We start from the raw sequence: 24246 nt of genomic DNA, 5'->3' as shown, positions 1-24246 counted from the left end.
ATGTTACAGCAAATATATTTTGCACTTGCTAGTGGGGTGCAACCTAGTTCGTACCTTGAACCATTCGTACAGTCAGTTCGTACCCTAAAAAGATCGAGAAAAATAATTAAAAAAAGCCGAAGTCGCTGATTGCAGTTTAATAGCACAAAGCCGAAGTCGCTGATCGGAGTTTCCCCAAACAATTTGAAACAAACTCGAGGGTTAGTTAGGGTTAGCGGAAACTGCGATCAGCGAGGGTTAGGGTTAGAGCATAGATTACTCTATGGTTAGAGTTAGGGTAAGCGGAAACTGCGGAAAAATGTTTGCGGAAACCTGGGTTTTTTATTCGCTGAGACTTTTCGGTCATTTGTCCGAAATGACTTGAAAAAATTCGGTCATTTTTTATATATTTCGGTTATTTTTTCTGATGAATATACTTCCTTTCAAGTAGCTAATACAAAAAAAAAATGCAATAGGATTACTTCAGCAAAGTATATAATTCAAACTGTATTATATTAACTATAAAAAATAATCTAAATTTGAGTTGGTTGTTTCACAGGTACATTGGTCAAGCATTGAAAGACATTATTCAGTGGCCAAGACCTCACTGGCCGCCTGTTTTCAAATTGGAGACACGAGTTGAAGCTGAGTATGGGATTCCTTCTACACATGCTGTTGCAGGGACTGCACTCCCGTTTTCGTTGTTACTTGCTATGCACAATAGATATGAGGTATTATATGTGCTGAAATTGCAGATTTTTTGGCTGGAGTCTGCTTCAGATGCCAATAGAGTAGAGCATTGATTGACACGAAACATGCTTGTGTGTGATGTGAAATTCTTCATGTCATAATGCTGAATGTCAATCTATTCAATATTTGATATGACTGTATTATTTAATCAAAACAATACAAATATTTGTTTTAAAGGGTGGGGAAACCCAAATTAAGTTTTTGAGGGTTTTTTGTTTCAGCGTGATGTCATTGTGTACAACATGCGTTTTAGCAAAAAAAAATCCAAATTTTGTTGCCCTCGTCTCGCTAAGGCCGCTTTTGTTTGATACCCGTTTGCGAGGTCTCGCGCGCATCAAGCTGTGACGCTGTTCGCTGTGACGTCACAAGGTACATATCGTTGACGTAAAACCAAATGTCCAAAATCATCAAACTGAGATAAACGCATAAAACCATTAATTTTTTTAAATATTTTTGATATCTCAAATGGATCAAACACCAGTGCCTCATACTTACAACCATACCATGCTCTCCTTGGTTTGCACACAACTAGATGTTTTTCAAAATTGTGTGCCACCCCCCATTTTTTTACACCCCTTTTTTGGACATAGCCCAGTGAGGTTCTCAAAGTAACAACCGGTTGTAAAACAAAAACTGGACATAGCCCATTACACTGCCAGGATTGGATTTGATGTGGTGCTTTTGAAAGAGCATGGCATTGTTTGCAATCATGTAGTCATCTGCAAATGGAGTTTTGTAGCCTATTTCAACAATGTGTGTTTGTGGTGAAGAGCTGGTGCCTTCAAACAGAAATATATTGTATGGTAGGATTGGTAGCATATCACTTTGTAAGTGTAATCCTGGGCAGATTGCAATAACTATGCTTTGCATTGGATAAATGATATAGTGATATTACTTTTACAGTGTTTAAATTGCACTGGCCAACAAAATTTTTTTTTCGAGTGCTTAAGACATTTGAACGGTTTTTTTTGCCTCTGAATTTAAAATTAACATCTGTTTCTTTCAATTGGCTCCAGTTTTTGAGATATCAATATTTTCAAATTTTGGCTAGAGAAAATTAGCTAAGTTTAACGTTTGCTAAGTTTTAAAGTGAAACTTGGTGACCAAGATAGGCCATGGGCACCTCATATTGTCTGCAAAGCATGTGTAAAAAGCCTGAGAAAGTGGACTAAAGGTACACTTAAAAATTTTAATTTTGGTGTACCAATGGTTCGGAGAGAACCAAAAAGCCATTTCAATGACTGCTATGGTAGCCTACTTCTGTTTGGTAGACATACAGGGGTTTAATCGTCACAAGAAAAGCAGTTCGAATTACCCAGATTTAGAATCTGCACAATGACCTGTTCCTCACTGTGAGGAAGTGCATGGCTATGGAGTATAATGAGTTTCATGAAGAGGTAGAAAGTTCTGCAAGTAACAGCGGTGGAAGTGTGTTTGAAAGTAGTTCAGCTATTCCAGAGACATTCAGACAGGGAGGAGCTGAGTGATCTCATCAGGGAACTTAGCCTATCCAAAGAAGCAGCAGAAATGTTGGCATGTCGACTTAAAGACAAAAACTGTCTTGGAATCGGAGCTTCCATAACATTTTACCATGCTAGAGAAAAAGAATTGCTTCCATATTTTTGCCAACAAGATGAATTTGTTTACTGCAAAGACATCAAAGGGCTTCTGCTGAAAATGGAAGTACCACAATATAGAGCTCAAGAGTGGCGCTTGTTCATAGATAGTAAGACACTTCGAAAAAAAGTGTCAACTGCCTTGCTGTACTAGCTTCTTATCAAGGAGAAACGCAGCTTCTATCAATACCTAAATTTCCATCTGGGACAAGTGAAGTTTTTAGTGTCAATACCATTTCACAATTGACAAAGAAAAAACTGTTTGATAAGTTATACTAAATGTCGCTTTGTATCAGCTAAGGTCTTAATGTAGCAATAGGTTTTCTGTCACTCTACCACAAGTGTGACTTGAGTAAGAAGCGAACCATGAGCGCAGGGATATCAGTATAGTGACTGTCAACCAGACTGGTCATTAACCACCTGACCAGAAAAGGAAGGATTAACAATAACATGAATGCACGATGATACACCAGTTATCATACCATATTAATTCAGGTGCACTGCACAGTGCACAAGTTATTTTCACACGAATGTTGTTTGGCAATTCAAATATGTTACAATTCTATAGAAAGGACTGAATCTTTTGCATTTTTTTTTTTGAATTTGCATCATGACCTGAATGGAAAATTGAACATAGATCCTTGGCATGATTCCATAATAAGGGGTTTATGTCCATAATTTATGGTAGCATTAGACATAGACCTAATTATACTATCAAGCTAGAAAAGGGCTATGTCCACAGAATTGCACATAGCCCAGTTTTGCTTTCAAAGTATGCGAGATATTTGGGAGTATGTCCATAGCTTCACCTTGAATTTGATTACATACAAGGCTGAAACCTGGAGTGCTGGAAAGAGCTATGTTCAAAAACCGAGAAACTGCAATAAAACAAAAAAACCTAAAAGTGGACATAACCCGCTTTGGTTTTACCTCAACGATATAGTTGTGGCCAAAATTTTAAGACCAGACTTGATTTATGACCATTTTTGCATTACTTCAAAACAATGCATCAGATATTGTTTCAGTTGCATCATCTTTATGCATCATCTTATATCTAATGCAGTATTTTGAAGTAATGCAAAAATCGTCATAAATCAAGTCTGGTCTTAAACTTTTGGCCACAACTATATGTACCGTACCTTGTGACGTCACAGCGTACAGCATCACAGCTTGATGCGCAACGAGACCTCACAAACGGGTATCAAACAAAAGCGGCCTTAGCGAGACGAGGGCAACAAAATTTGGATTTTTTTATTGCTAAAACGTATGTTGTACACAATGACATCACGCTGAAACAAAAAACTCGCAAAGTTTATTTGGGTTTCCCTGCCCTTTAAGGGTGATGACTCATATCAGAGTGGTAGCCTACCGACTACCGAGCTAGCAGAAGTTTATTGTTTCAATGTCTTCAAACGACATAAAAGTGGTAACTGTTCCTTGCTAGATACGGTAGGTTGTAAAAAGTGTTAGGTAAACATCATTGGATAATTGCTTGATTCATACCTTATGTACCTTTGTCATAATACTTTTGTTGCTGCAAGTGCAATCTTGCTTTTCTAAATTGCAGTTTTCCTTGGAACTGGGCATTGTATTGGCTTGTCTTTGGTGTGCATTGGTGGCTTGCAGCAGACTGTATGTTGGAATGCATTCAATCTTAGTAAGTATTGTATGTGCAGTAGGATGGTCTTTATATGTATCATACGGTATAATATATAGCTAAAAGTTTAAGTTGGTTGAAATTGTATGGGTGCTTCTCACATTGGTTCCACTTTATATAAAAACACTTAAATCTGTAAAATATTTCTTGTTTTAAACAACATTTACAATTAAGGTATGCTCAGTGCAAACAAAGTTTTACGTGGCTGAGTGCCATAGCCATAGGAGAATAAAAAATTTCCCAAATTTTGTCTTTGCAAATATATATATAATACAGTACTTTTAAAAACGCAATAATTTTTCCTAATATCTTGGCATTCATTTTTTTTATCCTAGCGAGAGTGCAACCCCCCTGCACCACCATCTTCTACAGCTATGCTGAGTGCAATTGATATAATACGGTAGCACAGGATAACACGAACGTTAACGGTTGTCAAATGTTCTAGAATAACACCATGATGAATATTTTATTCACGTTTTTAGGCTACAATACTCTGACCTTCTGATTTTCAACAAGTGCAGGCTTAGTTACATGAAGAAGTTTGTTTTGGTGCCCAGTAGAGATGTACCGATATATCGGTATCGGTGATATCGGCCAGTTTTTGAGTATCGGTATCGGCAAAATTTGGCCGATACTAAACTGCATGTAAAAAAATGCGTTTGCTGCGGATGTTCTGCAGAAGCAAAGATATAGATATTTTTTAAAGTAGTAACTAACGTCACATTGATGTAGAAAAATAACAACCTGTTCAAATTTTTGATACCTCACACTCCCATGACTTCATGCACGCACCTTTTGGCATTGTTTGCTTACAGTGATTATTTCACTCAAACAAAACGTTTTGTTTCAGCAGTTTTGCACTGTTCAATTCTTAAGTTGTGAAGGAGACTCAATTTCTCCAATATTTATCATTTGTGTTTTTTTTTTACTGTCAGCAGAGGATAAAATCAGGCCAAGACTACCCATGTAGCAGAAATATATAATTTTGCATTGTTTTTGCGTTGATAGGCGTTTGACGTCCCATGTGGCTTGGTTGTTTTTGGTGGGCTGGTTCTGTCGGTTTGTGATTTGGTTTCCATCTTTTGTTGTGGTAGACTCGCCGGGCTTGGGCAATGCCATGGCGGAGTGGGTGGGCTTGGGGTGGGGGCGGTGGGACTGCAGGTCCTCGCTGGGCTGATCAATAAATGGTCTTGTTGCGTCTGGGATGGCGACCTCATTGTGGGGAGGGGACGTTCTTCCCTGCTGTCGGCGTGGGGCTGAGCGCTCACTGGTGCAGCGAGCTGTTGCAGTTCGCTGGCCATAACGGTGTGGCTTCCACGCTAGCCATTTAGACCATCCAATCAACTATATGTTTCTCAGGAGCCGTTTTGTAACAAGAATTGACATTCACAAGAATTGAAGTGGCTGGTGTGGCAGCTGCAAAGTTGTCGTTGGCGAGTCGCGGCTGCTCGTTGTGCTGGTGAGTGCTCGACCTTGTGTTGGTGGCCCGGGGGAGCACTCCTTTCTTCGCGGTGGGATTGTCGTCTTGGGCGCAGCAGGACTATTTTGATTGGTTTGGTGGGGATTCGTGATCCCATTGCTTTCATTTTGAGCATGCTTATGCTGCCATGACATTGTTTGGGCTTGGTGGGTTTGTTGCGGCGAGGGGTGGAAGTTGGATCGCGGACTGGTGGAGCCGGCTTACTGGGGGCAGCCGGGTTGCATGGGTTTTTTGGACGTTTGGCAACATGGGGGCGATGCAGAGTTGTACATTTTTGCTGCCTGGGTGGTCTTGGCCTGACAAAAGCTTTTCAACCAAACGACAAGCACCCTTAGGTTGCACAATGCACATTACTTGTCGAATAGTTTTTGTACGACTACACAAATCACTTGGTTTACATTTTACATCTTATTATCAATTATGATAACCTATTTGGAGAGTTTGCGCAAACACTTTATTAATTTTTCAGTAACCCCAATTATGATGTTATGTTTCTTCCCTTATACCCCAGTCCTCAATTACGGTGGCCTTTCATTACTAAAACCTACTATTATGACACAACAATGCGGTTGAGATTGGATTCTTGAATCTTCAATAAATTATGCCAGTTGAAAGCTTTTTTTAATAGTTTTATGCAAATAAGGTAAAACTTAGCATTTGATATGATTCCTTGCAAATACCAAAATTGCTTCTTTTTGTAACATCAAAGTATCGGCGAAAATATCGGTATCGACCAAAATATTGGTATCGGTACATCTCTAGTGCCCAGTCACTGGTCACTACTTGGAAAATAAACTGTATTTGACTTTCTGATTTTGTCCACTACCTAGTATATTCCTGAATGAGGGCTACGCCCCTTTCTGCTGTGTCGTATGTAGCACGAAGTTTTCCAACAGTTTTCTGAGCCTCAATGAAGGATGACAGACTGGGCCATAAATTAGGGTTTTTACAAACGAAGTTGAAATACTCAAGGTGGCAAAAAATTTCTTTGTGTTTTTTGTGACAAATTTCTTCCGTTCGTATGTCTTGGTCGAAAAAAACTGACTTGCTTGGCTGGATGCTCTCCTCCTTGTTCAACCAATGCTTGGACCATCTTTCTATTTTCGTCTATGGAAATGAAGGCATCAAAGAATGAAAATTTAATAACTTCTTCAGACAGGTACCAAACGTCTGTAAGTTTCTTAAAGCAGCCAGTGATATTCGGTCTACAGATGCCAACAGTTCCTTAACCAGTTGGAGGTCATTCTTTGTAGCTGAAATTCCAAGACAAGACGCAAATCTTGCTTGGTGCATGGCTCCAGGTTTCATGAATCTTATCTGCAGGTGAAGACTGGAGATTCTATAAAAAACAAAATTGTGATTGTAAGGACTAAGGAGTTCTCTGTAACCATCTCTGGGATATTTGATGTCTAGTTGCTCCTTCTCATAGGAAAGAATCCTCTATTGAGATTGATTATTCAATTTAGTCATGATGCTTATTGCTTATCCTACGGCCAGAACTGATTAAATTTTTTAAATAGCTATATTTCTTTGGAAGATGCAGTGCCAAAATGACAAAAACACTTCCTCTAGTAGGTGCAGTATAATCTCATGAATATGGTGGGCGGTGGCGGCATGCCAGATACAGAACATCATGGCCTACCTTAGCTTTGAGAAGTGCAGAAGCTTCTTTTAGTCACCCACTGTTAGCTGGTGTGCTGAAGGCCTTAATGTTTTCCATTGTATTCCACTCACTGATCTGAATAATGGCATCAAACATGGCTTGTTGCAGCTAGCACAGATGCTACGGTGTAAACTGCTCTTACCTGTGTGCCTGCACGGCTCCAGTATGCAAAATTTCATGCATTGTGTGCTTGGGTGTCTCCCGGTTTGTTTTCATGATCTTGAACTGGTGAAAGTACATGGCAAGAACATCATGCACAGATGGCAATTTTGAGCCAGTGAATTCATTCTTCGCTGACCCAACCAAGTAGATCTCAGACTGTTTTCTTCTACATTAGATTTTTCCATGAACCCTGCAGTTTTTTTTTTAGATATTGCAATAACATGAATTTATTTAGTCATTAATTTGAAAAGTCAATTTTTTGATCCTACGGTGTTGGTCAATAAGTTATACTCTAGTAATAAGTAGGGCAAGTTTTTATTGCATTGTAATCGTGAGAAATTTGCACTTAATTTTAGCAAAAGTTGCAGTAAATAGTTGCATTTATGCACAAGTATTTTTAAATTATTAGCGCATGAGATACTCGAAAGGTTCTGTTGTATAACCCAACAACTTAAGACTTTGTTTTCTGTATGCTATCGATCATGCATACATTTTGATGTTCTTGAGATTTGAAACCTACATTACAGCGTTTCACTGTCAGCTCCTGCAGAGCTGTCAAATTTAAACGACATTGATTTACTCAAGCGATCTATTTACATATAATGCCAAATATTTCTTTGTTATGCAAATCAAAGAGAATAGAACCATATTATACTAGAAACAGTTTTACAGCATGTTTTTTAAATCACACCTTTACATTTTGCGCAATAGGCTACTTGATAAAAGTTGCATGTAAAATATAAATAAGTTGCAAAAAGTTGCAGTATAAAATTCCTACAAACAGCTTAAAACAGTATATTTATACTACATAAATTCTGAGTATTTAGGAAGCTGTCGGAAACTGTAAAAAAGTTGCAAAAACTTGCTCTAGTAATAAGACAATTATTGTAAAATAGAACTCGAGAAATCGGTAGGCTACTTTGCAATCGCCACGAAACTAGCTGTCAAGTGTCAAGATAAATTCTACATCTAAATGCCCTATCCTAATACCTCGAAACTGATTATAAAACTTGGGTTACTGCTGTAATAAGTATGATAAAGTTTAAAAATACACCAACGCCGTAGGGACAAGTTGTATGATCAAAAGAAGCGATAGAGCAACATCTTTGATCCTGAAGCCCATTATAATGACATTTTACATCACCATCGACGTGTTAACACGCTTGTGGCAGTAAAAGTGAGATTTAGGTTAGGCTGCTTTCCGGAAAAACTTAGGTCACTGAGCATACCTCAATTGTTGTTTTAAATAAAAAAGATTTTACAGAAAGTGTTTTTTACATCAAGTGGAACTATTTTAGAGGGTGCCCGCTTAAAAGGTGGCAAATAAGGACCACCCTAATGCGCAGGTAGTGTTGGAACCTGTCTGGGGCCAACAGCAAAGCATTGTTTTTGTTGTCATTCAACATCGTCTGCAGACATTACGTCAATGTGAAAAAGGCTAATTGCTGCATGGGTGGGATCCAAATTGTTCTCAAACAAAGGCATCAATCGTTTGCTTTCAAACTTTTCTTACAAATCGTGGAATTTCTATAACAATTCACAATTGATCTCTTTTTTTTGCAACATGTAGCCTACTACAGCATGCACAACATGTACAACAGCATGCTTTTGCAACATGTAAACATGTTTTCATCCAGTTCATAGGTCACTTGGCCTTGAAATGCACAGACCTACAACGAATCACAACGCAGTGTGAAGTATTTACTAGTCATGATGAGTGATTGAGTGTATAATATTATACACTTTTTGCATGCTTTGAATTTAGTTTTGTTGAAACATTTGTAAAGCCCATCATCTTTCCAACGCAGTTTTGTTCATTTATGTGCTTTTAAAGTTTTCCTAGTTTTTTCATTTTGAACAAGTGTCGTTTCTTTTTTTTAACACTCTTTCCAATATTTTATAATTTAAGGTATCGTTTCAGCCTCAGGTAGCACATTTTTAACAACAAATCGATTTTTTTCAATGTCTTTTCGAAATCGCCAATGGTTATTTCAGTTTTAATCGTTTTATTATTGTTCTCCTGCGACAGTGAACATGGGTTGTAGGCTGTCTGCAACGAAGTAACCTTCCCATTTAATGTGTGTCTGATACGTCAGAGGTTTTATAGACAAGTATGAATGGCGACCTATAAACGTTCCAACTTCGATTTTGTATCACCTGATGTTTTTTTGCTGTGTCCAGGCTGGATGCCTGGCAATTGAATCCAATGTTTGTGTCCACATGACGTTGATTTGAGGGCAAATGTCACTGCAGCGTTGACAGACTTTAGTTTGCTCTCGACATCATTTCAACCTCCAAATTACACCATTTCACCTAGTAGAATTACACCAACGCCCGAAATTTTTCCTAAAAAAAACAGAATTGTTAGAAAAGTATTGGGAATAACAAAAATTTATATAGCAAAGAACAAAAATCACACAGTTACATAGTACAACACAGCCAATACAGTATGTATGATACTGATAGTTAGGTAGAGAAGCTAGATGATTAAAATAAAGATAGATTTTTAACAAATTAACATTCAAATGTTCTTCCCATAGAAACAGTGGAAATGCGCAAGAGCCAAAAAGTCATGTCTAGGACCTTAACTTCTGCATAAAGAATTTTACGATTAATTAATTGGTTGGTTGGCTTTAAAACTTTATCCTCAGAATGACAAAGCCTTGATAGTTTATTCCTGGTAGTTTCGCATACTTGTAGAGAATCTTGACGCAGGGCCGGTTACCGAGTTTGACAAAGTGAAGTTTCCGATTATTGAAGTGTTGTTGCTAGGGAATTATTCCGTTCATTAGATGCCGCTGAATGGAGAGCAGTCCTTAGTATGCGTTGTTCAAGCGCACACCCAAGAGTCGATTCTTCGTTCACGAAGTCACGCGCTAACCAACAGAGCAAGGATTACGGATCAGGATTACAGACAAACAGTTTTATAAATGCAACACAAAAATAAATATACTTCATTACAACAAAGTAGCAAATATTTTCAAAATTACACTAAATTTGTGATGCCATTTTAAATTACACCATTTTTTTCAAAATTGGTGTCGTAGAACACCATCTGGCAACGCTGTGTCACTGGTTCTTTTTAAGTCAATGTTGGAAATAAAGGATCAATTGTGAATTGTCATATAAATTCGACAATTTGTAACAAAAGATTGAAAGCAAACGATTAATGCCTTTGTTTGAGAACAGTTTGGATCCCACCCATACAGCAATTGTCCTTTTTCACATTGACGTAATGTCTGCAGAAGATGTTGAATGACAACGTTGAATCAATGTAAAAATAGGCTGATTTGTTGACTAAGATTTTTTTTCTGATAGAAAGAAGCAACTGTTGACGTTCATTTTAAAACGCTGTATCATGTGGGATTGTGGGGTTGGTTCGTCTTAGCCATTTCTATGTGATAATTTACTAAACTCTATTTTGATTTTAGTATAGTTGATTAGGGTAATTTTTGACGTAAAGTCGAAATTTTTTTTATTTTGCATAAATCGCTAGTTAGGCTGCACGTACTTTTTGTCATCTGTGCACAAATTAGACACGTGATTGTTATGGAGGCAAAAATTTCACGTTCGTCTTGTTCACTCCTGGCTAAGATGTGGGTATTTTTTGTTGCTACTTTGATTATTTCTCCCAGATTAGTCGGTAATATCGCAAAAATAAGTTGTTGAAAATAAAGTTGCAACCTATCTATCTATTAAAAAAAAAACTCTGGATGATGTATATGACCAGCAGACGGCGGGGGTTGACAGAACTATGTGCAGGCCAGGCAGTCTCTGAACTGGCTGGTTATGATCAATGATCATGTATCAATGTAAGGTTAGTTTAATCACCAAAGGAACTTCTCATACTTTGAACTGGGTGTCTAGTCTCTAGTTTTATTTACTCGATAATTTCACTGCAACCATTAGTCACAAAAGGCTTGAACTGATGTGTTTTGTGTTTCAATATGGACAGGACGTCATGGCTGGAATAGCATTGGCCGCAGTTTACCTGTGGGTCGGTTGGCCATTCATGGACATGGTGGAAGACTACACGTTAAAGTCGCCATATGCTCCTTGGATCATCATCCTATCTCACTTCCTCCTCGGTAAAAGCAACTTATATGAAACAGTACTTGCAGTAATTACTACGTATCGTGCTTAAAGCTAGGCATGCAAATGGTCGGTGGCCCAACGTGACCCTTAGAGTGATCCAAGATATAAACAGAGTGTTGTCAGCTCTGTTAGGGCCGCAAGGATTTTAAATTTAACTTCAAATTTGAACCATCTTGGAACATTACCTTTTTGGCATTCTGACCAATTTAAGATAAATTCAACTGAATCTACAGTATATACATTAGAGCAGGGCTTTCCAAACTGGGGGTCGCGACCCCCAGGGGTCGCGTAACGAACTTCAGGAGTCGCAGAAAGTATACCAATTTGCACAAGATACGTTACTGCATATTAAACACTTATGTGCGAGATGCTGTGACAGTTATTAACTTTATTAAGAGTCGCGCACTCAATAGGCCGTATTTTTGAAAATGTATAAGGTGAATTGGAATCGGAGTTAAAAACTCTTTTACGGCATCGTGAAGTGAGGTGGTTTTCAAAAGTCAAAGCTTTGAAATGGCTAGCCAATTAATGTTGAAAACCGAAATCGTGATTTTTCCAACAGAATAAAATTCAGTCTTGGTCCACCATTTTTGCAATGACACTAGCTTTTAGAATTATGCCAAATGTCAGATTTGCTTGAAAAACTGAACAAATTTAATTTGTCCTTCCTAGGAGAAAACATCAATATTTTGCATTGAAATGTAAAATTGATGCGTTCATCAAAAAATTGAACATCTGGAAACAAAAATTTCAAAATAATTTATCTGAAATGTTCTTACTTCGCCTACCGTTCCAACCTAAACAACATTGAAACCGCCTTGAGACCTGCATTTACAAACACTGCGCCACGGCTGGACTTGCTTTGTTCACACTGAATAAATGTGTTTTTTTTTGTTTTGTTTCCAGTAGGCTGCCCATAGGCTTCGTTGTTATGGTCAGAAATAAATAAAACGAAGTGAACTGAGAACGGAAAATTGTTTTTCGTTTGATCTAAGCTTTTCAATAAATATCACAAATGTGTATTTCGCACTGTTCGTCGTTTTAATCGTAAGGGGCCGCGAAGCATTTTAGGAAATTAAAAGGGGTCGCGAGCAAAAAAGTTTGGGAAGCCCTTCATTAGAGTATCTTTCTAGCGAGTAGCAGATAGCCGGTTGAAAGTGGTGAGCTGCATATTGATCGTTTATTGCGTGAATGTCCACAACAATAGGTATGGCGTAATAATCACATGTCTAACGTAGCTCTGTTGCTCTCAGATCCACCTGGTTATAAGCACTTGGCCCTGAAGTCGAACTTTGCACACCCTTGAGACCCTTTTCAAAAGCAACTTTTCTTTTGTTGATGCAGTGCAGGACTGCATTCTCGTTTGTCGTTGGAAGGGGTTAGTAAGCCCTGCTAGGTTTGCGTTGTCAAAATCCCGGTAATTTTAAGTCAATCCAAGTTTTAAGTTTTTGGATAGAGACCATCTGTGGCGGACTGACTGTAAACACCTAACTCATTTGTTGGTGTTGTTTGTTTCACAACCTTTCGTGGGTGTACTCTCGTTTCAAAGGATATATTGATATCGAGTTTCATTGAACCCAGTTTGTATGATAGGCTGATTGTTATGTCTTTGTTCTCTTTCGATGATGTGGAAGTTGACAAGTTGGTTGTAACTAAAACCAACGTGAACACTGAACACTTTTGTCTTCTTTGCTTCTTTTGTTCTGGACTAATGCTATTCGAAATGAAATATTTAAAAATACCGTAAAACAGCACAAACTGCACAACTTTGTCTGGGTGGATAATCTTGCCCAATATTTGTGAAGTAACGTCCAACCACAATATGATCTTCATGTTTTATTGGGTTTGTCTAATGGTTAATAGGCCTTATTAATTACTATTCACTAGACCAGAGCTTCTCAAACTTTATGGCTTGCGACCCCTTCTAATCTACCAAAAATTTTCGCGACCTTTTACGGTTAAAATGATACACAGTACAAAATATACATTTTTTGATATTTATGGCTATATATTAATTCGAACAAAAACTAAAAACAAGCTGCCCGTACTTGAAGCCTAATACTCTACAGGAAACAAAACTAAAAAGCAAGCACATTTATTCAGTGTGGTGGGTGTGGCTTTCTGTTACAGAGCAAGTCCAGCCGTGGCTCAATATTTATTGATGCTGGTCTCGAGGCGGTTTCAATTTTGCTGAGGTTGGAATGGTGTTTTGTTGTAATTGCCGTTAATGTTGAAATTGCTAACTCGTTAACATTCGAAATGCTTTTCGAAACGAAATTAAAACGAATTACAAAAAACGCCCATCTGCTAATAATTATTATTATAACCAGAAAATTATATTGCATAAAATTAGCCTACCATAATCAGCTTGTATTGACGATATTTTGTTAGATTGCAACAGCTAGGTTATTAGGTTACAACACTCTTGACGTCTTGCATATGATGTTTTACGGAGACGACGTAATTGGCTTATATTCAAGCGAGTGAACCACGTGTATTGAGGGTACGCTCAGTGGTGTACGCAGGATTTTGTTACTGGGGGGAGTGAGCATCTGATGTAACTTGACATTTTTGATCAAGAATAGCCTAATGCCACTTTATAGTCTGACCACGATTAAGGTAACCACATATAAAATTAAGCAATTGGACGGTTGGTCAATTTTGTGTTATTTTACGATGATAAACAACTTTATAATTATCTTGATGTTATTGTCATTTACAAAAAGACAGAGTGCATTGATAACCTTTGGCAATATCTGCCTGTACGAACCAGTAGGCTACGAAGTTTGTACAAAGTTTTTAAACACGTATTGATCTTATCTGCTGGCTTGTGCTGGGCACGTCATTTGATTCTTAATGAACCAACTTCCTGCATTGGTCGAAGACCATGTTGTGCCAATGTGCCCGTACGAATTATACATCACATGCATCAGTGGTTGCTAGTTATTCCAAGTGTGCTATGAACTTTTGGTATCCGTCCAATCGAAATGTTCTTGTACCTACGAACTGCTTCATCTATCATTATCATGCAGGGTTCCATATTCATTTTGATCGCCATGAAATTTTACGTATCATAACTTTTAAGCTTATACTGCTTGTTTTGGGCGATAGTTTTTCTGCTCATGTAAACTGTAATTGCATGTAAACATGCAAACTTGAGGTATGTAAACTTGCGGCGCTACAAGCGATAGTTGCATCGCTTTCAGGGACAAAATATTTGTTATTCTTGGTTGGCAGAGCATCAAAGGCAGATATAAAATTTTCTTTTGTGCAATTGGTATGATTTTCTGACAAGTTCAGCCTGTTAAACCATTCAGAGACTTCGGTAATCCGCCATCTTTGTGAGTCATAACAGCCGCACGAAGCAATCACAAATAGCACACGAGCCGATGTTAGTATTCGAGCTATGCGGTGACTAATCCATGAAATATGTTATCTCGACGTATCTCGACGTTTCATGCCATTCGCCGTATTCTTGCTAACCACAGATAACGATTTTTGTTGGTTAAAATGAAGCTCATTATCAACTAAGCTAATTTTTCCGTTTGTTTTGTTTGAAGGCTGATTTGCTTGTTGTCTTGCTGTGGTGTTGGATTGTGTGTGGAGTGCTTCCATTTTGGTAAAACCAGTTGATCTTTTGATTCAACGATAAAACGAAGCAGAATGATGAGATATTTCATCACTAGAGTGGTTTGGTTTACTAAAAACGAAATGGCAAATTTATTAGTTTTACAGACTTCATTCTATGAAATGAAAACAGAGGAAAATAGAACAGTTTACCAAAAAGATCAAATCTGGTTCGGTCGGCACCTAAATGATAATGAGCAAACATGTACTTTGTCAAGTTTTCTACCAGGAAGTGTCGGTCTTTTGCCAACAGTTTAGACAACATCAAAAAGCTACGCTCTGCCGAAGCTGTTATTGTTGCTGGCAATTTTGCAACAAGCCATATGCTGTTGGAATCTTTTCTTGGTGATTAATAAATAATAAGAATACATCAGAAGAGATAGATTCTACTTAAACATTCAAGAAAATTGAAATTGTTGCAGACTAAGTAAAAATATGTTGTTACCTTCGTAAATCGGTTGATATCACCCTAGCTGGGGAGTGGGGATGTACTCCCAGAGTCTCAATGTGGCTTTAAACAAAACAACCTTTTTCATTTATCTTTTGGGACTTTTGAAGGCATTTGATAAAGTTCCTCGACCTGCTATGTGGTCTGTTATTGCTCGATTTGAATGCACTGATGACTTTATTACCCTGATCCCTGCTCTCCATGATGGTATGCTTGGCAGTTACCAAAACACCCTTTCCAATTCATTCCCTGTTACAGGGAGTCTCAAACAAGGATGCGTTCTTGCGCTTACATGTTTTTCACTGTATGTGACTGCAATGCTAAGCGAGGTTTCACAAACCTCTCCTGGTAACAGCATGCGCCGTCGCATGGACAGAGGTCTCTTCAATCGCTTCCGTGCAAAGTCGAAAACCTCTGCTCGTACAATACATAAGCTACAGACTTTCTACTATAATACATAAGCTACAGATCTTTCTATAAGCTACATAAGCTACGATGACAATGCCACACAACTCTTATGAGCATTTCGGAATGAAAGTTAACCACTAGGATACTCAACCAAACGCCACTCGATCACACCTCCCCAGAAAACAATATCAACCAAAGACCTCTAGATGAAGTAGATTACTTCTCCTACCTTGTTGAATACTTTCAACATCACCAACAATCCAACATGTGCAAAGAATATTGAACATCATATAAAAGCAGCACATTGTTCCTATGGAAGACTTAACTATTGTGTTTTCAGCAACCATGCTGTATCTATCCGCACAAAAACTAAGGTCTTCCGGGCAGTCGTTCTATTCACCCTTCTTTATGCTTGTGAAACCTGGACATTATACCGCCGTGACATCAAACGTCTTGAAAACTGCCAGCAGAGGAAACAGAGGCAAATGCTAGGCACTCGTTGGGAATATCGTCTCACCCACAATGCAATCCTTGGTCGTGATAGGTTGCCCAGTCTTGAAGCCACCATATTGCAACACCGCCTTCACTGGACATGTCGTGCGGATGGACCCAACAGGACTTCCTCGAATAATGTTTTATAGTGAACTGGAAACAGAGAACAGACCACCCGGAAGACCACAAATGCGATACAAACATCAGCTGAAAGTCATCCTCACCATGCAAACATTTATCTGGATTCATGGGAACAACTTGCTAGTGACAGATCACTCTGGAAAAAAAGAACTAAGAAAGGCACAAAGTTTTTCGAAAAAAAAAATATGATGCAAAAAATCCAAGAAAAAAAGAAACACTAGAAAAGAAAAATTAAAACTACCACGTCCCCCACCCTCAATACAAATGTGACTTTTGCCTACATCTTTTTCACCATAGGCTGGGCCTCCAAAGCCACATACGACATCACCATCCAAAGCCAAATTCGATTAGAAGACGAAACCAATGCTCGGTACGAGGTGGAGCGACGATTGATCCTACCTACAGCCATAAAAATTTGCTTGCACAATTGTTTTGTTATTCTTTTACCCCGTTCTTAACTTGCCCCATTTCTTAACATGATGTACGACATATGTATGAATATATTTGCCACTGGCCAGGTCCTCGTAGTCGTACTGTATTATATTTCGTCAGCGCAAGTCCATTCCACAAGCAAAATGATTGTGTGTCTGTAGGCGTGTATCGGCTGTGTGGCAGTATGATTACCATCGATTGCAGTTCGCGGCTAGCAGATTTCAGATTAACGGCATTTTTAGATGATGGTGGGGTTCTTTTGTGCTAGTTTTATTGCGACACGATTTATTGTTTTGTGACCACACTGTTTTTACTTTCTGTTTGTGATTTACCAACTGTTCGATTATTCCCGCGGTCACTATATTGCCCACAACGCAAAGAAAAGCCTTTCCCTTTTAATCTATTTATAATTTGGCAGCTTTTCATAGCAAGGGATCGGAGAATAAAAACTAAACCAGTTCCTTCAGTACTGTACTGTGTTTTAACTATTTGTTATAACTAAACCATAAAAACCACTTTTACTGAGTTTTGTTTAAAAACCACTTCAGCTATTGCAGCTCTGCCGTGATTTGGCTGAACCTAATATCCGCCATTTTCAAGTTTTCTAGATTAACGACTTTTTGTGTTTATAGCTATGAAATTACTAAGGTAAAACACTCGAAGTTGACTTTTGTAAGGCTGGAACGGACAACCAAACAAAATTTTTAAGAATGAAATTTGAGCCAGGTTTTTGTTTGTTTATTAAAATATGGCGTATATTTGGTTTTGCCAGATAACTAGTTATAAAAAAAGTATTAGGTTTGTATGATAAAACCTAATATATATTCTTGATGTTGACCTTATTGGCTTATTTAATGTTATGTTTTTGTGTGATAAAGTCTCATATATATAAGCTAAATGTTGGCTTTGACTGCACCAATGCACTATGTTGGCTTTGTAAGTCTGAATCAAACCTAAAGTACCGGTAAACCTCTGGATTTCTCCCAGAATTGTGTAGCCTATCATTTCGTCACTGTAATCTGTAGATAACTTTGCTGATATCACAGAAGCCTGCTATGTTAAAGGCTGTCGCCGATTTAAAATCAGTTGCTGGTAGCCTACTTAATAACCATGCCTTCATTTAAGGCTACCGTACTACATTGGCTTATTGGCTACACAGCATCTGGTACGGTTGATTAAAAATGACCAAACACACTGAGTAGCGTACTCCCGGGCCTCTGCTTTAAAATCTTAATAGTCGTATGCAAGCTAAGTTATTTAGCGTACCGTAAAGTCAACTAAGCCATCGGTACACCAGTAGGCTACGAAAAATCAAACTGATCGGCGAGATGTAAATGATACGGCATTCAATGAAAAGAAAAGCTAGTGTGTTCGGATGGACATTTTTAAGCTAGCCTACATAATTAAGCTTACTTAGTGCTTAACGACATTTTAGCCCAATTTACTTTATCACACGCTTTTGAATCCGCTTAATGCAACTCAAGAGATGTAAGATGTGGTGAAGTAGCCTGCTGCAATTGCTTCTGAAATTATGGCTGTCACGTGACGATATCCTGTTACGGTACGTGATTGGAGTAGATGAATATGTTAGGTTTCAGAAAATTATTCTTGCACACATTAGAATATGTTAGGTTTTACACACCAATTGCTGTATCTCGAAAACCATACTAATCTGGGGCACAAATTTTTGTCAGGAGATGCATATAAAGTCTTTAAACGTATGCAAAAAAGTCATTTTTGGCAAAATGGTGGGTATTAGGTTTACCAAAATCACGGCAGAGCTGCTATATCTTGTAAATAGAATTTGTATCAAACTATTCTAAGTAACCAACTGTTTGTTTCACTTTATTTTGTATCGTGCGCCTAAAGTAACCCAGCTATGTAACCTATGTTGATTTACTACAGCCATCTAAACGTTTAATTATATTCTGATGCTTCCAGGTTTGTTCTACCCGAGCACAAGTCGCTACAGTACCAGCAGAGGTGACACAGTGATCATCCTTGCAGCCGGAGCCGGCATTCACGTCTCCTCATGGATGTGCTATCAATACGACAATCACTAGTAAGCCACTTGCTACTACAGCCTGCCATGCATAATTGCATAGCTTCATTTTCGTTGAGTGTTTCGAACAAAGCGATGTGGACAATCTCCATGTCGCTATGGAATAAGCGTCATCTTTTGAAAAGAACTTTCAAAGTGTTAGCGAGATCATTCATTGGCTAACCTGGCCTCGAGGGTAGATTTATGAAAATAATACACTAACTTGGAAGCCATTGCAATCGCCTTTCAAGTTTTGTATAACTTTACTCTTTACTGCTGCATAACTGTGTGACAACGCTTCCATGACTGTCATTCTTATACTATTTCAAGACATAAGTCCTCATAGAACAGCAAGTTTATATGACGCGGTCCGAATACCTGAATGACTCGAGACTAGGTTATTGTTTGAGGTTACTCTGTTTAAAGGTATCGCTTACATTGCTGCCTGGATGACAAATTTAATTTTTTAACTCTTATCAAAGCATTAAATCTCAAACCAATTGCCAACAATTCAATTTTTAGTTTTGTTGACGTGTCTGTGATTGTGGATGCGCTATCTAAAGATATAGCGTGCATTACTAGTAAAGTAAAATGAAATCTCTAACTCTTACCGAAGCAAAGTTAAAGGTGTCAATAATATTTTTTTTTCTCACTTTTGTGTAAACAATAACATGTATGAAGTAAAATCTTAACAAATAAAACGGCTCTCTTTCCATTAATCTAGTACTATATGGTACTCTGCTACTTCATACACAACACGAAGGGTTAGATACTCTCAAGTAAAAACAGAAATGTAGTTTTTCTTTAAATTCAGCAAAACTATTATGGACAGATATAATATAAGGGCATTCATCATTCCAACTTCATTAGCATTATATAGGTTTAATACCTCTTGGAGGTCAGACAAGAAAATCTTCAAGAATATTCGACAATGTTAATTCAATTGACAATGGATAAACGGGTTGGTGTCTTTACGCTGTGAACTAACAGCAGAATCTTAAAATATTATGGCATCAAACGGTTATTTGTTTGTCGTATCCAGGCTTTGTCGTAACCCGGTAGTTGAAGATTTAAATTAAGTGGACGGGAAGGCAAGGAAGCCAATCTTCGTGTCCACTTTCAGGCATGCCTTTAAGTGTTCTTCCATAGACACAGCCGCATTCTCTTGAGCGGTGTCGAACCGGCGCCCTTTCGATTGCCGTTCCAGGGCTTTCACCACTCGGCTATGCAGCCGACGTTTATTAATGATGTAAACGGTGATTAATGATGCAGAAAATTAAACTACATGTAAAAAAGAAAATTTGTTAGAAACAATGAAAAGTAAGACATTGAGATATTTGTGATACACAACGGCAGAAAAGTGCATTAACCTACAGAGGTTGTGGAAAAAGAAGCAAAAGCATACGTTATTCAATTTAGATTTTAAACATTTCAAAATGGACAATATTAAGTTATAAAAATGTTGTAAAAAGTGTTCATGGTCGTGAACAATGGCACATTGCATATCTTGGTTTTTATTTTGTATTGTGTTCAATGGGTAGTTGGGTACTAGGCCCAACTTTGAAAGGCATGTGATGTAACGGTCCAGGAGTTACAGCGGTCTAAAAGTTACCGTGCTGCTGCAGCGTGGCAGTCTAGAAATGACATTACACCACAAATGTACACAGCTGCCCGGCGCTTCTGAAACCAATACAAAAACAAAAAAAATTCAACTAAGTTTAATTGAGTAGTTACTTTCAAATTAATGCATACTTTTTCATTTAAGATTAATTAATGCCTAAAATAGTCAATGTAATTGTTTAAGCAGTTGAAATTTCAATTATTATCATAAAAACATAACTAATTATATTTGGCGACCCAGGTAACTGTTGGACTGCGGTCACTCCTGGACCGTTACACCGGTATGTAACCGATTTCTACACATGGCCTCAGTTAGGTTTATTTTTGACTATCGAAGCGAAGTCTTGCCGCATTCGGGTTGGTCATTACGGTCTCTCGTCATTCTGTCCGCGTCATAATGTCAAGTACCGCGGAATGCCATTACTGACTGGCTTTGGAAGCCTTGCAGCAGTAAACGCACTATCGCATTCACTAGATTGTTGATGTAGAGCGGTTAATTAAGAACAATGAAGTTATTAAGACACACCGTGGTCCGTGGCCGTATATTGACAAAATAGTATGGCGCCACAGGAAGCTTTTGTGCAGTTTGATTTTGACAAAATGTAATTTCAAGACTTTCAGTAATTTTATGACAATTGCTTTCACAGCGGACCAACAGGGGAACCCCCATATTCGATTTCCATGCCAACCGTCCAGTCATTGGTCATCAGTGTGTCACGTGCTCTTCTTGGTTTTGTCATTCTCTTCCTCGTGCGCATGTCAGCTAAGTTTGTAAGCCTTTCATTGGTCTGTTCTGCTGTGGGCGTTGCCAAGAACGACCCCGCTTCTCGCCGGCGCAAGGATGTTGAGATCACCTACAAGTTCATCACGTACGTCATGGTCGGTTTCTCGACTTTGGGAATCGTCCCTCATGTTTTCACTTGGCTTCACCTTGTTCACTGACAAGTTTTGATGAACCATGTGTGGTTTCTCTTATCATTGTATATGTAGAATATGCCTCATCTCAGCGAGCCTTACAAATTGTTTGCAGTCGCGATATTTTTATAACATGTGATATTAACAGATGTAACTCAGTGTTCTTATCAACCTACTACATTTTCTTATTGTTATTAATCAATTACTCGTTTTAATTGAAATGTTGCATTCTTTATGAGGTCGCAGTTAACGATATTGTTACATCAATGACGTCCTTTATGACCGAGGTGTCTTTACCGTCATATATTACCTGTCACGGAATGAATCGTTGTTTACGCAAATGAGGCCTCGCTTGTTCATCTCTATTTTGAGTGGTCGATAATTATCACGACGATTCAGAGTGAGCATTCTCCCGCTGGATGGCACTAGCAAACCATTGTGGATTTGTGTGCAGTATTTTCTCTCAACATTAACGATACAGCTATGGCAGGCAACCACATCATGCATCCTTGTGTATTCTTAATTCAGTCAAAGCGTTTCTCTCTAGTTCCTACACGAATCAACGTACGTCGTTTTGTTACTTTTTAATGATTGTATCGTCTTCTACTGTTGCGAGGTTTATATTGTAGCTTGATTGGTACCCTCCAATTGCCTACTCAGTACTCACTCTCTTGTGTGAGGATATTTTTATATTATACTGCGATAATTGTTTAACAGCTCGCAATGTATCGTGGCCGCCCAACAAGTGACCGTGTGGTCGAGGTGAACTCGTTTGTTAATGAATCTTCGATGCAACGTTGTTGAACTTCGTAGAACCATTCGCACATGGTAGGCTAGAACTACAATGTTTGATTGACAGTCCATTTGAATTACGATCATGAGCCTCTCACATTGTTGTCATGTCAATCTGCTTGTTTTATCCCAGACAGCAAAACCCGTCATATTTGCAATTCAACGTCGGAAGACGTTGAAAATGACGGATTTTGCTGCCTGGGGTGTTACTTCCTGGAAGCTATGTCATTGCACTCAAGTCAATTTGTAGTTGACAATATTATTTGCTTCCAATGAAACCGCTCTGATGTTGCATAGATGTTTCTGACGTCATATTAAAGTCAGCCCTGATGTTTTGCTGGTTGCCATAACGATGATGCACTTTAGTGCTATGATTATCCGATACGCTGTGGTACTTCACTATAATTGTTATTATATTTTATAAATTGAACTATTTGTATGTTCGCACTTTTTTTCGAAATTGGGTTTTGGGGCCCCCTTGCGAGAGGACACGATGTAGCCCTCTTACAGCCAAGCCCGACCATTGACCTATTGCTAAATCGACCGCGCTTGTGAAACTTCTATCGAATCTATCATTGTCCATTCGCACTAATTGCGTCGTCATTTGTTTTTATTTGTTTTATAATGCCCAGTGCAGTTTTGTTGCCTGGTTGACGTTGATTGTCTAGCTGGAAATATGTTTCATCGAAACGAGTTGCCATCCTTCGGTCAGTGCTCGCTTTGTTTCCCACAAGCCTTTTGTGTTGAAATGATGTAGAATGTGTGGTTTCCGGGTAACATAAACTGGCCTGGTAGTCCACATGTGTTGCGCGCACACGTTCATAGAGACATGTTGATGTAATCAATAAGTAGTTGTTGGGTTTGACACGTTTGCTAGTGGACGTGGCTTTCGTTCGTTGTGTTTCGTTTGCACTGTTCACCACTTGAAGTGTAGACGGCATGGATATGATGATGCAGCGTGGTCCTGTTAAAGCTCGACAGTCACTTTCACTTAAGGCACCCTCTATGAAGCTGAAGTTCTAAGTGGAGATGCTGTGCAACATCAAAACTATTACAAGAATGAAGCAAACAGAAGAAAAAGATATGAAACTTATTTGTCTGAAGTCACTCTGTGCGCATGCAGGATCCACGTGAAGAGCGTTGGGCTTGCTGAGACTACCTTACCGTCTAGTCCACATCGCCTATCGCTCGCCCCGATAGCTCAGTTGGTTAGCGCGTGACTTCGTGAACGAAGAAGCTTCAAGGTCAAGTGGCGCTGGTTCCAGGAACAACCAATCACGGCTTTGTCAGTCAGAGGAAGATTCAAAACCAACCAACCTACACCGCCTTGATTAGACTTTGAAAGCGCGGTTATACGTTCTTTGCCTGCGTCACAACTGTTTCATTATGCTGTTACCAATCTTACACGAAGGCTGAACACGACACAGAGCCTGGTTCGTGATGCGACGCGTTGTTTGCTGTAATTGTCAAGTCACTTGGCTATATTTGCTTTGTGTGTGTTGAACTGCTTGATTAAACTAACATGTGATTGGCGCCATCTAACGGTAGGTTTATCCATACCCAACAACACAAATAAACGTCACTCGGTGCAGTGTTGCGCTTAATGAAATAAATTGATCATGGACTCGATTTGCGTATTGTCTCCTGTAAGTGATGGCGTATGTGCGATCTTTCCAGGCTAGATTGGAGGGCAGGAAATCTTCAGCCACTCAGCAGTCTCGTCGTCCAGGAACCTCAGACCATGCGCACCGTGTGGGGCCGGTGGGTTAGGCAGTGGTGGATGACATGGTTTGCGGCCTGTTCCGTGGCACCACACTCGCATTCTGATGAAGGAGCCAGGCCACACTTGTGCATGTCCGAACGAAAGCGGCCGACGCCAGTTTGCAGGCGGTTAAACCTGACCCACGCAAGCCTTGCGAGGGACATCC

At 38.8% G+C, this 24246-nt stretch overlaps 1 protein-coding gene across 1 annotated transcript in view; it reads left to right on the top strand.

The window, feature by feature from the left end:
• LOC145767118 (sphingosine-1-phosphate phosphatase 2-like) overlaps window positions 1-23940 on the top strand; it is a 31240-nt gene extending 7300 nt beyond the window's left edge. The window contains exons 2-6 of the mRNA XM_082578877.1: window positions 539-710; window positions 3913-4002; window positions 11263-11395; window positions 18892-19012; window positions 21259-23940. Coding sequence (XP_082435003.1) covers window positions 539-710; window positions 3913-4002; window positions 11263-11395; window positions 18892-19012; window positions 21259-21553 — 811 coding nt within the window. The 3' untranslated portion in view covers window positions 21554-23940. The remainder of the gene's footprint in view (window positions 1-538; window positions 711-3912; window positions 4003-11262; window positions 11396-18891; window positions 19013-21258) is intronic.
• Window positions 23941-24246: the final 306 nt, after the last annotated feature.

Source organism: Aplidium turbinatum, chromosome 3, assembly GCF_918807975.1.
Source record: "Aplidium turbinatum chromosome 3, kaAplTurb1.1, whole genome shotgun sequence".
NCBI lineage: Eukaryota > Metazoa > Chordata > Ascidiacea > Aplousobranchia > Polyclinidae > Aplidium > Aplidium turbinatum.
Note: the sequence above shows the minus strand (reverse complement) of the source record. Positions and strands in the feature narration are given on the sequence as shown.